The 14,570-nt window shown below is 45.8% G+C and overlaps 1 protein-coding gene across 3 annotated transcripts in view; it reads left to right on the top strand.

Moving 5' to 3' along the window:
- The window catches only part of PTPN20 (protein tyrosine phosphatase non-receptor type 20), a 183,727-nt gene that overhangs the window by 107,757 nt on the left and 61,400 nt on the right, over positions 1-14,570 (top strand). For 2 of the 3 annotated variants that reach the window (XM_036356047.1, XM_036356048.1), the window contains one exon: positions 9,404-9,513. In XM_036356047.1, coding sequence (XP_036211940.1) covers positions 9,404-9,513 — 110 coding nt within the window. Of the gene's footprint in view, positions 1-5,286; positions 5,385-9,403; positions 9,514-14,172; positions 14,322-14,570 lie in introns of all 3 variants that reach the window. The other variant, XM_036356049.1, reaches the window with a different exon arrangement.

Genomic DNA, 14,570 nt, shown 5'->3' with positions numbered 1-14,570 from the left:
GGGAATGTCCAACTACCTGTTTGTGCCCACACTTTTAACAGATAACAGCTCCATTGTTGTTTCTTTCTTATGCTTAAAACCATTGGAATTAGTAGGTATTCAAAGTGTGTATACATTTTGGAGGGACACCCTGTATATCTCTAGTCAGTGGTGAAAGAAACCAACAGCAGATTTGGAACCCCCAGACAGGGAACCTCGCTCACTCCCCACGTCTCCCCACTTCACTTTCCACCTTCGTGGGCAGCAGGAGAATCAATGTTTTCTTGCATTAATTCAGAAAAGGACGGCTTGTCACCCGCTGCCCGGCAGGAGTGTGCTACGCCCCAAGCAAGCAAGGCTCAGTCAGGGCAGCCTTCGCTCATGGGTGCTGGCACCCAAAGTGCACATTCCTTCTCTACAGTTGCCCCGACTATCCCACTGTTTCACTGAGAGGACGGAACTCCTCTCCGCCTCTGGGTTCTTGATCTTGAACACTGACCGAAGGCACCTCAGCGAGGGCCACCTGCGCCCACCAGGTGTGTCTGTCTGCACCTGCTCCTGCGTCAGCACCTGCATTAACCCCCCAGAGGTGATCTCATAGCTGCACTGGCCTCCGTGGGAACAGGGCATCACCACTCCGCCCTCTCACTGTCATCTCACAGGTGCCCACCCTCAGCACCCAGAACACCCAGACACTCTCCAAAGGATGTGAGCGCATCAGAGGGAATGTGTGCATATCCTGTGGGGGTGTTAGGCATGCTGGGTTGATGGAAGTGCGGTGGAGAGGCGGGGGGAACTTGTGCACGTCTTGGTTTGCAACTGTTGCAGGCGCGGGAGGGTGACAGTGTGCTGGGGGATGTTCGCATGCCAGGGGGGATGTGCACACCGGAGGCCTCTGGCTTTGCAGATCCACAAACTCCCGTGGTGTGGCCAGGAGGACATCAGTCTGGCCCGCCATGGTGGCTGTCCCTGTGATCCTGCACCTTCTGGGCCAGGAGGCGGATCTTGCACAGCCACTCCTGGGTGCTGAGGGCCTGCAGGTGCTACTTCAGCTCAGCCTGCAGGCTCCGCTTGGTGCACTCACAGCTGTCACCACCACCATGTGGGGAGTACAGGCCGCCCTCCGCCAGCCTGCCTCCCCTGTCCAGAGGCTCTCTGCACTGAGCACCTGCCCAGAGTGACTGGGGCTGGGCGGAAACCAGGCGTCCTGCCCTGCCCAACCCCGGCCGATCTGCCCCTGTGTGAGCCGTTGCCCCTCCAGGAAGGGTCACGGATCTGGTCCCGGGACCGCGGACAGTCTCAAGCGCTGCCCCCCACCCGGCAGGGTCACAGATCCGTGTCTTGGTTCCATGGACAGCCTCAAGCACTGCCCCCCACCCGGCAGGGTCATGGATCCGGGTCCCGGGACCACAGATAGTCTCAAGAGCTGCCCCTCACCCAGCAGGGTCACAGATCCGTGTCTTGGTCCCGTGGACAGCCTCAAGCGCTGCCCCCCGCCCGCCAGGTCATGGATCTGGGTCCCAGACCGCGGACAGCCTCAAGTACTGCCCCCCACCCAGCAGGGTCACGGATCAGGGTCCCACACCGTGGACAGCCTCAAGCACTGCCCCCCGCCCAGCAGGGTCACAGATCTGGGTCCTGGACCGTGGACAGCTTTTCCCACTGCCGCCTGCCTTCAGTATGCAAATTAGCCGCCATCTTGTTGCTTCAGGGTGGGGGTCCCCACTGGGGTGCCTGGCCAGTCTGGGTGAGGGGATGATGGCTGTTTTCAGGCTGGCGGGCAACTGAGGCTCCCAACCACTCCTTTTTTTCTTTTTCCTTTTTTATTCTAGAATTTATTTACCTTCTATGGCCGTCACTGGAGCTGAGAGCCGGTTTTAGCTCTGAGGCCCAGCTGCAGCTCTGAGACCTCGGCTGCTGAAAGCAGGGATCTGGGTTTGTTTGGGTTCTATAATTGTAACACTGTTGCGATCCTGCTGGCTGAAGCCCTGCTGGCTGAAAGCAGGTTTCTGGGGAATGTTTATCTTCTATATTTGCAACAATGTTTCTTAGAGTTGCAGCTCAGAGGCCGGCAGCAGCAGGCGGGGAACCTTGGCTTCCTCCGTCACTGGAGCAAGCAAGCCTCCTGTTCACTTCAGTGCCTGGCTGCCAGCCGCCATCTTGGTTGGCAGTTAATTTGCATATTGCCCTGATTAGCCAATGGGAAGGGTAGCGAAGTTACGGCTAATTACCATGTTTCCCTTTTATTATATAGGATATAGGATGTCCCTATTTCCCCCCTTTTTCCCCCTCTACCCAGCTCTTGCCCCCCACTTCTCTCTGGCCAACACCATATGGGTTGTGCATATATTTTCTTTGGCTAATCCCTTCTTTAAATTCACTTCTTTAAATTTGTATTTTAAGATAAGTGCTTATAACTGCACTATTATATATTTTCTATTATATCATTTAGAATTAAGATATTTTTTAATTGAACCCTTGTAAATTTTAGCGCAATTTATTAAATTATGCTAGAAGCAATTAGGAGATTTTTCATGTAATGCAGATACATTTCAATTAATATTTTATTTTTAAATTTTTAATATTTTAATTTGAAATAATCTCATACATCTAAAAAAACTATAAAATATTACAGCATATTATATGTACCCTTCACCCAATTTCTTAGGTGTTAATAATTTAAACATAACCATTATACAACTAACAGAATTTGGAATATATTTTTCTTATAATCTCTTTAATGTTACTTAATCCATTTACTTTGTTTTTGTTAATCTTCACCCAAGGATATTTTTCCATTGAATTTTAGAGAGAGTGAAGGGAAAGGGAGAGACACATTGATTGGTTGCCTCCTGCACATGCTTTGATAGGGACTGGGGATCAAGCCAGCAACTGAGGTACATGCCCTTGACTGGAATTGAACCTGGGACCCTTCAGTCCACGGGCTAATGCTCTATCCACTGAGCAAAACAGGCTGCAGCTTAATTCATTTACTTTTAATCTATATGTGTCTTTATATTTAAAGTGGGTTTTGTTTTTGATTCACCCTCATAATCTGTCCTTTAATTGCTGCATTTATGCCACTGACTTTTAGCAGCTTACTGCTAAAAGTAAAGAGTGCTTACTGATAGAGTAACTACCATATCAGGCAGCTTCTGGATCTTCTGGGTCCCGCCCTGCCTTGCCTTTTTTTCTTCTTTTTTTCTAAGACATTTCAATTTATTTAAAAGAAGCCAATATACAGGATATAAAGGGTATGATATTTACAACAGTACAATAAATAGGTTGGTTTCCCGATAGGATCAGTAGTCTTTTAGTGAGTATTAACCCCTTTCCCCTTGATGCTTGACCTAGCTGGCAGACAAACAGCAACAGTGGGGTGGGATGGGACTGCAGGATAGAAAGTCTCCCTGAAGGGATTAAAAATCACGTAGGTGCTAAAATGTCCACGAAGGGGTCTTCAGGGTGAGGGGTGCCTCTGCCTCATTCCTTTGAGGGCTTGGCAGCAGGAATGCTGAGGGATTTGCCCCAAACTAACACACAGCCCACCCTGAGCCTGTAAATCTTTCACCCATGGAATATTCCCTTCCTGAGAGAATCAGCCCTAATCCCTCAGCCAGTGACTGGAGGAGCTGCCCAGGCTGTGGGCACAGCCAGGAATGTGGACATTTCATGGCCTTTCCACTCCAACTCCAGCTGCCTAACAACTCTACACTGCTCCCCTCGCCCACCTCCCCCATCACTCCATCAGGACACTGTGCACAGGAGGGGACACTGGTTTTCCCATGCACATTGGGAACTTGCTGTTTCTGTTTTCTGGAGTAAAAAGGTTCCTGTGGGTCGGGTAAGGTCTCTGCTTGGCAGGAAGTTCTGAAACAGAGCCACTGACCACACCCACCTCCTCTGGGCATGGAGCAGCTCCGGCCCTCAGAGCTCATCTCTCCAGCAGAACTGAAGGGAAGACCGTGTGTACCCTTCTGTCCCTCACCCTTCACATGCCCAGAACCATCAGTGTCACACTTCCTAATTCCTATCACTGTATTTCATTAGTTCCATACTGTTTTACTAATCATGAATCTAAACAGATTGGTTCAAAAGGATATCCTTCTATTTTTCAAGTAGCTGGGGCTTCTGGGGGAAGGCCTTGCCTTGCAGCCTGGACCCGCTGATGAGCAGATCCCAGGCCCCAAGGCAAGACTGACTGCAGGGGCTTCTGGGGGTGGGCCTTGCCTTGCTGCCTGGACCCGCTGATGGGTGGATCCTGGGCACCAAGACAAGACCTGCTGCTGGGGGTGGGCCTTGCCTTGCAGCCAGGACCCGCTAATGGGCGGTTCCCGGGCCTCAAGGCAAGACCTGCTGCTGGGGGCGGGCCTTGCCTTGCAGTGCCCACCTGCTGATGGGCGGTTCCCAGGTTGCAAGGCAAGACTGGCTGCTGAGGCTTCTGGGGGCGGTCCCCACTGGGGTGCCTGGCCAGTCTGGGTGAGGGGCTGAGGGCTGTTTTTGAGCTGCCCGCACCCCCTTTAGGGTGGGGGTCCCCACTGGGGTGTCTGGCCAGTCTGAGTGAGGGGCTGATGGCTGTTTTTAGGCTGCCTGCACCCCCTTTAGGGTGGGGGTCCCCACTGGGGTGCCTTGCCAGCCTGGATGAGGGGCTGAGGGCTGTTTTCAGGCTGGCGGGTGACTGAAGCTCCCAACCTCTCCTTTTTTTCTTTTTTTTTTTTATTTTGGGATTTATTTACCTTCTATGGCTGTCACGAGCTGAGAGCTGGCTTTAGCTCTGAGGCCGGCTCCAGCTTGAGGCCTCGGCTGCTAAAAGCAGGTTATCTGGGCTTTGTTTAGCTTCTATAATTGAAACTCTGTTGCTATCACTGGCACTCTAAGCTCTGAGCCCACTGACGGCTGAAAGCAGCTAGCTGGACTTTGTTTAGCTTCTATAATTCCAACATTGTTGCATCCGGAGCTTAGAGCTGGGCTGCCGCAGGCCGGGAATGTTGGCTTCCTCCGTCACTGGAGCAAGCAAGCCTCCTGTTCACTTCAGTGCCGGCCGCCATCTTGGTTGGCAGTTAATTTGCATATCCTGCTGATTAGCCAATGGGAAGCATTCGGAGGTATGGTCAATTTGTATCTTTCTCTTTTATTAGTGTAGATTACTGACTGTATATCCTGTGCTATACTTTTCATTCCTGACTGTTCGTATAAAAATCAATTTGTACTTCTTGTTGTATTTTAAGAAGCTACAGAAGTCATATTTTGAAACTACATGTTTTTGAAATCTTAGCCATAATTTTGTATTCTTTCTTATTCCTATAGGTTTTTGCAAATCAAATTAACTTAGATAACGTACTATTCTCTTTTTCGGATTACAAACATAGTGATTTCGTGGATCTTTTTCAAGAATCTACAGAAAGGTATGACTAATGAGCTTATTTAGTTTTCTGTTTATGCCTGTTAATAGCTATAACTCCTCTGAGTGGAGATAATGAATCATGGCTCTCAAATGTTTGGTATATTTCAAGATATAGCTCTTTGTAATAAGTACAAGCTGATTTGGCTAGAAATAGAATGTATTTACGATCTCATAAATATGGTATTAACACAAGAAAAAGATATGCCTACAGAATTTCATTTTTGTCATCTCAGCAATTCCACGGTTCCCAAGCTTTTGTAAATGTGTCTGGAGCTCCTGAGGGGCCACTGTACTTGAGGTAACGTAAAGCTTGGGGCACAGTGACATTTTATTAGAAATTATGGCTGGTTCTATAAAGAAAATAATATGCTAGAAACAATGGGACTCAGCTTGGTGAATTTTTTGTACTTTGTATGAAAAAAATTAAAGAATCAAGAGAAAAATAAATTTACATCAAGAAAAACAAAGAAACACTGGTAGCAGCTCTTATGCTCATAAAATGTTCAGATTTAGGTGTTATGTGAAAAACCATACCAAATAAGGAAACATTTTATTGAGTCATACTTCCATAGAGATTGCTAAGTACTATTACCTATAGTTACTGGGATAATACTATAATAATGTGTACAGTATAAATCTTTTATGTTCAACTTTCAGAAGTACATTAAATGAAAAAGCTATATTCTAGTAGCATGTCCTAAGCAGTAGGTACTAATCCTATCTAATAAAAGAGAAACATGGTAATTGGCGTATGACCACTACCCTTCCCATTGGCTAATCAGCGAGGTATGCAAATTAACTGCCAGCCAAGATGGTGGCCGGCAGCCAGGCAGCTTGAAACTTACATGAGGCTTGCTTGCTTCAGTGACGGAGGACTCCAATGTTCCCTGCCTGCGCTGCCGGCCTCTGAGCTGGCAGTTTGAAACATAGTTACAAAAATAGAAGCTAAACAAAACCCCAGAAACCAGCTTTCAGCTAGCTGGGATCTCAGACCTGGAGTTGATACAGAGTTTCAATTGTAGAACCTAAACAAACCAGATACCTGCTTTCAGGAGCAGAGGCCAAAGAGCTGGAGCCTCAGAGCTAAAGCTGACTCAGAATAAAAAAGAAAAAGAAAAAAAGGAGCAGTTGGGAGCTTCAGTCAGCCTGAAAACAGCCCTCAGCCCCTCACCCAGACTGGCCAGGCACCCCAGTGGGGACCCCTACCCTGAAGGGTGTGTGACCAGCTGCAAACAGCCATCATCCCCTCATCCAGGCTGGCCAGGCACCCCAGTGGGGACCCCCACCCTGATCCAAGACACCCTTCAGGGCAAACCAGCCAGCCCCCACCCATGCACCAGGCCTCTATTCTATATAGTAAAAGGGTAATATGTCTCCCAGCACCGGGATCAGCGGAGCCGCGAGGTCTCCCAGCACCAGGTTCAGCATGACAGGGGGCAGCGCCCAAACCTCCTGATCGCCCTGTGGCTCTGTGTGTGACAGGGGGCGGGGCCACAACCTCCCTATCCGCCCTGCTCTGTTCCTGATAGGGGAAGGCGCCCCAACCCCCTGATCGGCCCTGCTCTGTGCCTGATAAGGGGGGAGCTCCCCAACCTCCTGATCGCCCTGCGACTCTGTGTGTGACAGGGTGCGGCGCCCCAACCCCCCCACCCCATTGGGCCCTGCTCTGTGTGTGACAGGGTAGAGCCATAACCTCCCCATCAGCCCTGCCCTGAGTGTGAGAGTGGCGGCGCTCCAACCCCCTGATCGGCCCTGCTCTGTGGGTGATAGAGGGCAGCACCCCAATCCCCTGATCTGCCCTGCTCTGTGCGTGACAGGGGGGAGCTCCCCAACCCCCTGATCAGCCCTGCTCTATACGTGATGGGGGTGGCGCCACAACCTCCCCATCGACCCTGCCTTGAGTGTGACAGGGGGCGGTGCCCCAACCCCCCAATCGGCCTTACCCTGAGCGTGACTGAGGGTGGCATTGCAATCTCCTAATCCGCCCTGCTCTGTGCATGACAGGGGGCGGCGCCCCAATTCCCAAATCGGCCCTGCTCTGAGCCTGTCCAGGGGCTGCACCTAGGGATTAGGCCTGCCCTCTGCCACCCGGGAGCAGGCCTAAGCCAGCAGGTCGTTATCTCCCGAGGGGTCCCAGACTGTGAGAGGGCACAGGCCGGGCTGACGCCTCTAGTCCTATAATAAATGCCTAATATGCTAAGTGTCCGTCTGGTCTTCTATTCAACCAATCAAAGCGTAATATGTTAAGGCTGCTCAACCGCTCGCTATGATGTGCAATGACAACCAGGGGCAGACAGTTGATCAGTTGACAAGTCAGTATGTTGTGCACTGACCACCAAGGGGCAGATGCTTCAACCAGTATGTTAACTCACTGCTGGGATCCAGCCGATTGGGACTGAGCATGATGGGACAGACGTGCACTGGACCCCTCCCATGGTCCCTCCCTGGCTGGCCAACCTCCTGCGCCCCTCCCCGACTCCAGTTGTGCACCGATGGGATCCCTCGGCCTGGTCTGCACCCTCTCGCAATCTGGGACCCCTGGGGGGATGTTAGCCAGTTTTGGCCTGATCCTGCAGGCCAGGCTGAGGGACCCCATTGGTGCATGAATTTCATGCACCAGGCCTCTAGTGTAGGATATATAGTAATGAAAAATGTAAACTGATGAACAAAAATAGATCCAGAGACATAGAAGCATTGACAGACTGTCAAACCTCAGAGGGAATGCCTCAGAGGGGAGGGTGGGTGGTTGGGAAGAGATCAACTAATGAACTTGTATGCATATATGCATAACCAGTGGACATAGACAATAGGGGGATGGAGACCTGGGCTATGGGGTGTGGGCAGGCTGGAAGAAGTCAATGGGGGAAAACGGACATATGCAATACCTTCAATGATATAGAATAAAAAGATAAATAACTTAATTTTTTTAAAAAAAGAGGAGACAGGGACCACATTGCCAACATGCTAAAGTTATGTGTCCAGGAAGGAGCCTTTGTTTATTCTGAAGTTGGTAGACAGGTATAATTAAATTTTAGTGGGAATTTTTTTCTGGACATTAAAGATTAGACTCAGAAGTCAAATAATAGGAGGCTTCTGTTAAGTGGGTTGTGAGTGTAAGTACAGCAGGAGCCAAGCAGGTAGCACAAGAGAAGAAACTGAGTCACAGTGAGAAGTTGGGAAGCAAATGGAAATGAGTGTGGATTTATATTTGCAAAGTCTGTTAGAAATAGAGCAGTAGTTAGATTGAGATAGAACCTTTGAAGGGTTTTCTATCTTTACAATGAGGGTGAATCAAGTATCCTTATAATATTAAAGAATTTGTAGGTAGGGAGAGATTTTATATATATAAAACACACACACACACACACACACACACACACACACACACACACATATATGTGAAATTTTAGAAAAACGTCTCATGAGACAGAAGGCATTGTACTTGAGAATGTGGAAGGATAACTTTTGAACAGGAAGAAAGGAAGGAGTAATGAAGAATGTTGATGCATCTAAGTACACATTTTAAAAGTAAGTTGAAAGAGTTCTGGTTTTCTGGCCTGCATTTTCTAGAAGTGGCTGCATTTTTACTACAGCAGAGGGTTAAGATCAGAACTACATGCAGGTGGTAGTTCAGGATTAGCTGCAGTGGAGGAATGGTAGAGAAAACCAGTGATATACCAGTGTTTTCCAAAGGGCTCTCTGTTGATATGAGAAAGCTGAGTGGCCCTCGTGCTGTCCTCCCACAGCCTAGGGAAAGGAGGAAAGCAGGTGGGAGGTGATAGATCCGAGGCAGCTGGTTTGCAAGCCAGGTAAAAGTTGGAGGAGATGGAATTTGTGATCAGACATTGGGATTTTGGCATTCTCTTTGGAAGTGGGCCAGCTCCAGGCGCTGACAATGGAATTAGGTGGTGGAACAGAAATGTCGGTGAATGTCAATTAATAACTACTGTAGATTATCAGAGATTCTTAAATGCATAAGTTCTTTGATACCATGAACAAATATGTGCATTTATTTTCTAGTGAGAATGAACATGGTATGTGGACAGCCGATGACGACTACCTCAGAGACAAGTGGATCAGCGATGATGAGCTTGCAGGGCCGTCGCACGCTGTACCCCCGACTGGGCATGGTATGACTGCACCCTGTTCTGTTGCAGGTTCTTGAGCAGGCTGGTTTCAGCGCCGTGCACAAAGGCTTTTCTAACACAAATGCAGGAGAGAGCTAGGCAGACCTTTTAAAATGGGAAAACATATTTTGGGGGATTTTCTTGCTGCACACTCCACATTCATAAGGGCGAATTTCTATTCTTCCTTTAAATATTTTAATATATAAAACATGACATTAAAATGAGCTATTTTCTTAAACTAGCAATTATAGATTTGTATAGACTTGAATATGACCTTCCTCATCCACCTAATGTTAATTTGTTGCATAGTATGTACTTTGTAAATAAAATAATAATTTTGGATTACACATAATCACATATTGTGGAGAATAAAGAAAATATAAGTACGTATAATAAAATAACAATACTGAAGAATATTCCAAGTGTTTTCTTTATATATATATATATATATATATATATATATATATATATATATATTTAAATATATATTAAGTATCAGAATTTACTTTTTTTCTCTGCTGAATACCATTCCACTCCATGACTACACCAGTTTTATTAGCCATTCACCAGTTGAAGGACATTTGGGTTGATTTCAGGTTTTGGCAATTATGGATAAAAGCACTACAACATTCACATTCTGTTGGGCTCAGTGACACCACCAGTTTTACTGGTGCCATTACCTTGTGGAAAATGGCATGCCAGAGTGTTTACCTCAGTGGTTCTCAACCTTCTGGCCCTTTAAATACAGTTTCTCATGTTGTGACCCAACCATAAAATTATTTTCGTTGCTACGTCAGAACTGTAATGTTGCTACTGTTATGAATCGTAATGTAAATATCTGATATGCAGGATGGTCTTAGGCGACCCCTGTGAAAGGGTCATTCAACCACCAAAGGGGTCGCGACCCACAGATCGCGACCCGCTGGTTTACCTTAATGTCTGTTCTACCCTTTACTTTAGGTCTCCCCATTGTACCTGCACCTAAGAGAAGGTTCCTATCTAGGATCTGGTCCACTCCTTAGCAATAGAGTGCTCTTATTGTAATTCTGTTGCATGCACATTTGGTTGGAGATGGGATTGGCATTCTCTGTTGTCCTTGTTCAGCCTTATCAGGGCATTCCTGGCATGCTGCCTTCTCAGTTATTCTGCCCTTTCTTCAGGTTTGGGGGAGGTGTTACTGTCTGAGTCCAAGATGCTTTCCTACCTTCTCTAACCCCAATGTAGGGGGTCAACCTGTGCTTTGAGGGTAATAGGGTTTGCTGCCTTTTTCCCATTGTCTTATGCTTTGGATCCCTAGGGACTATAGGGGGAAAGTACTTGGGTAGGGCTTTATGCCTTTCCAGCAGAAGTGGCTGCTCCACTGTACAAGCTTGCACCGGAGAGAGGATTTATTGAGTTCTTTGCCTTATCTCCAGGTTTTCTCCTGAGCTTCTGATGAGGTCATTACATGCATTATCTTTTGGTTTTCCCCTTTTCTTATTTTTATTAATTTATGTACACCTGTCTTTGTCCTATAAAGAAGTTAATTTTAACTATATACCATATTTATTGCAGTGTTTGATTAATTCTTAGTTCTATAATCATGTGCTTTTGACATCTAATTTATTTTTTACCTCATTCTCTTGTTTCATCTCATTTTGTCCTGTTATTTAAAACTGGAGGCCCGGTGCATGAAATTCGTGCATGGGAGGGGGGTGTCCCTTAGCCCGGCCTGCACCCTCTCCAATCTGGGACCCCTCGGGGGATGTCCGACTGCCGAGTTAGGCCCAATCCCTGCAGGACGTCCCGGCAGTTGGACATCCCTCTCACAATCTGGGACTGCTGGCTCCTATTCACTCACCTACCTGCCTGTCTGATTGCCCCCTAACCACTACCCTGCTGGCCTGATTGTTGCCTAACTGCTTCCCTGCCAGCCTGATCACTCACAACTGCCCTCCCCTGCAGGCCTGGTTTTCCCCAACTGCCCTCCCCTGCCAACCCAATCACCCCCAACTGTCCTCTCCTGTTGGCTTGTTCACTCATAACTGCTTTCACCTGCTAGCCTGATCGCCCACGACTGCCCTCTCCTGCCGGCCATCTTGTGGCAGTCATCTTGTGACAACATGAGGGTGGTTATCTTGTGACTACGTGAGGGCAGCCATCTTGCTCAAGGGTGTCGTGCGAGGGTGTGATGCCACCTAGGCTTTTATTATATAGGATAATTAACATTCTTATTATTTCTTCCTAAGATGGTAGAGCTACCATTTAGCTTATGTTCCATTCAGGGTGAATTGAAAAGTTTTGCATACCATATTGCATTACTCATTTTTCCTCACATCTCATATTTTATTTTCATCTTGTTCACTAACATGTATAGCTCTACATTTATTTGATTTTTATAATTGAGCATGAATGAATTCTTCTAGACTCTCATTCCATAAAACTTGAAACTAAAATCTATCTTTATAAACTATATGATGAGAGTTGGATTTTGCTTGAGGACAGTGACAAGTGTGTAAAGGGTTAAAGAAAGGATGTGGTTGGATTGTTGTGTGGCATATATTGTAGATCAGTCTACACAACATCGCCTACACCTTCCTCCTAGTGTACCTCACTGTATGGTTCAGGCAGAAAAACTAAAAATGACATTTCTCAGACATCCTGGTAGCGAGGCTTTGACCAGTCATATGCACTTAGCTGAGACTGAAATGTGTGGAGCAGCATCCATGCTGCTGGCGCACAGCATAGCAGGCAAGGCATTCCCAGTGGTGTGACTTTCTAATTCCTCCACGGTTGCTCAGGTAGTGCCATCAGGAGCCAGTGGTTAGAGCTGTGATGTCCAGCTTCCTCAGATTCCTCATTCTGGCAAAGGTGGCACTTTTCTTGGCAGACCATTCTGCTGTGTTATTTTTGAATCATAATGGGGGAAGCACCTGCTCGTTGAATCCACCCAATGAGGTTGTCAGCACCAACTAGTAGATAACATATCTTTCTGTAATGATTGCCATTATCTATAGCTGAAACCGAACTTATACACCTTGTTGGAATTTTTGGACCGGCTACAATAAAAAGAAACCAAATTCAAAATGACATTAACAATAAACAAATACGTTTTCTCCTATAATGGAGGCCAAAGATAGAAAATATGCCAGGTTCATTGTGAGCTGCTCAGTGAGCTCATCCAGAACATAGGTTCTTCATGTGTCTTTTTTATCGTATTTGCTATACTCCGCTCATTCCTTTTATGGCCACAGTAGGCCTTATGCTTATGTGCGTGTGCCTGGGCAGGGAATGGAGGCGGGACAGAGGCTTGATTCTCTTGCCTGTAAGGCCTGAATAAACTTCTCCTTGCTTCTCATTGGTGCAAATCACCTACCTATTGCTGATTATTCACTGGCAAAGGAATTATTGTGGAATGATTAAAAATGGCTTTAATTAATTACCAGGGTGGAATCAGTGTCGGGGAGTCAACAGCTGTGTCAGTTGAAGTAATTCCATCTTTTCTGTCCTTTCTCCTCTGCCTTCACACAGCTTCTCCCCAGCAAGGCTCTAAGTATTTTTCTTAGATACTCAAGGGTGATCAAATGGCTTCTGCTCTTGTGGGCATTCCATCTCCCTTTCTGGGCTTCCTAGACCTCTCACACTAAGACTGGAGTATTTGTGAAAAATTTTAGGATTTCTGTGGATGTCTCTCCCAACCAACAGTCCCTCACTCTTACCTCTCCAGAAAGCTTTTAAGTGTAGGAGTGTTCCAAGACAAGATGAGATCCCAAGGCTGTGCAGACTTTAGAAACTTCCACCTTTTATATTTATGCCCATTGTTCTGCTTAATTGCTTCTTGTATATTTTTTCTGGCATTAACTTAATTTTAGTTCATAATATTTGGCTTTGCATAGATTTTGAGAATGGTTTCACTTGAGCATTTTACTTCACAATTCTGAAATTTTAAAAATATTCTTTTAATACTTCTAGATTTATTACATTTTGGTTAATGATCTGTATAATTTCAGATATGTGAAATCTAGACTGTCAACATGACCTAAAAGGTTATCATTTAAAAAGAGATTCCACATGTACTATTAAATAGAAAGTATTCTCTTCTGTTATAAGTGTATAACTATTTAATACCTGTCAATTATGTGTATTTATAATATATCTATTTTTTAGTTTTATTGATTATACCATATATTATTCTTGTATGTGTGTGCGTATGTGTGTGTACACACATGTCTGTGCACTCGATCCATTTTAATAAGAAGTGTGTTGGACTCCACATCCTCTAATCTCAGACTCCAGGGACTTCCAAACACTTGGCCACAGGGAGGGGACAGGTCTCTGTTTCTCCCACCCAGGTCTTGTACATGCTTGCCTGGAATAACTGTCGGTACAGACACCCAGTTCACATTATAAATCAGAACACTTCTAGGTCTGCTGCATCTGTTATATTTATTGCACTTACAGTTTTCTCCAAGAGCAGTGGGTTTGGTGTAATTTCAAGGTATATAGTCATGATTTTTTCAAAACAAGGATACTTTCTTTCAAATAGACTCTTCACCTCTGAAAATATAAACTCCCATTAATCCTTAAGTGGATGTGTATTTACTTAATAGAAAACAACAACAATAAAATCTCCTTTCACATACATACACGTAAGTTACAAGTATGAATTTCTCTCTTCCTTAGGTATACAGATTATTTCTGAAAGGGACTTAGCTCAGTTGGCTCTGATTCGGCCATTAAAATTCAGTTTTCACGAGCAATCAGACATCAAGAATGATTTTCAAATACTTCAGAAAAGGATAGAAGAACAAGAAATCATTCAGGAGTACATGGTAAATATTTTGGTCTTAACAAAGGTCTATATGTGATTTATTTCTCACATCACTGCCAGGGGTTTTCTTTTCTTTTTCTTTTTCTTTCTTTTTTTAAAAAGATTGAGCACATTGTTTTTGTCTTTAAATATTAAATTTATTTTTGAAGTCACAGGAGTACAGGGTAAAAAGTCAAACAGCATATAAGGTTATGAAATGGATAAAGTCTCCCTCTTGTTCTTCCCTCACTTTTTGGGTCCCCTTTCCACT

The sequence above is a fragment of the Myotis myotis genome, unplaced genomic scaffold, assembly GCF_014108235.1.
Source record: "Myotis myotis isolate mMyoMyo1 unplaced genomic scaffold, mMyoMyo1.p scaffold_m19_p_24, whole genome shotgun sequence".
NCBI classification, from domain to species: Eukaryota; Metazoa; Chordata; class Mammalia; order Chiroptera; family Vespertilionidae; genus Myotis; species Myotis myotis.
The sequence above is the reverse complement of the archived record's forward strand: the minus strand, read 5'-3'. Positions and strand labels throughout refer to the sequence as shown.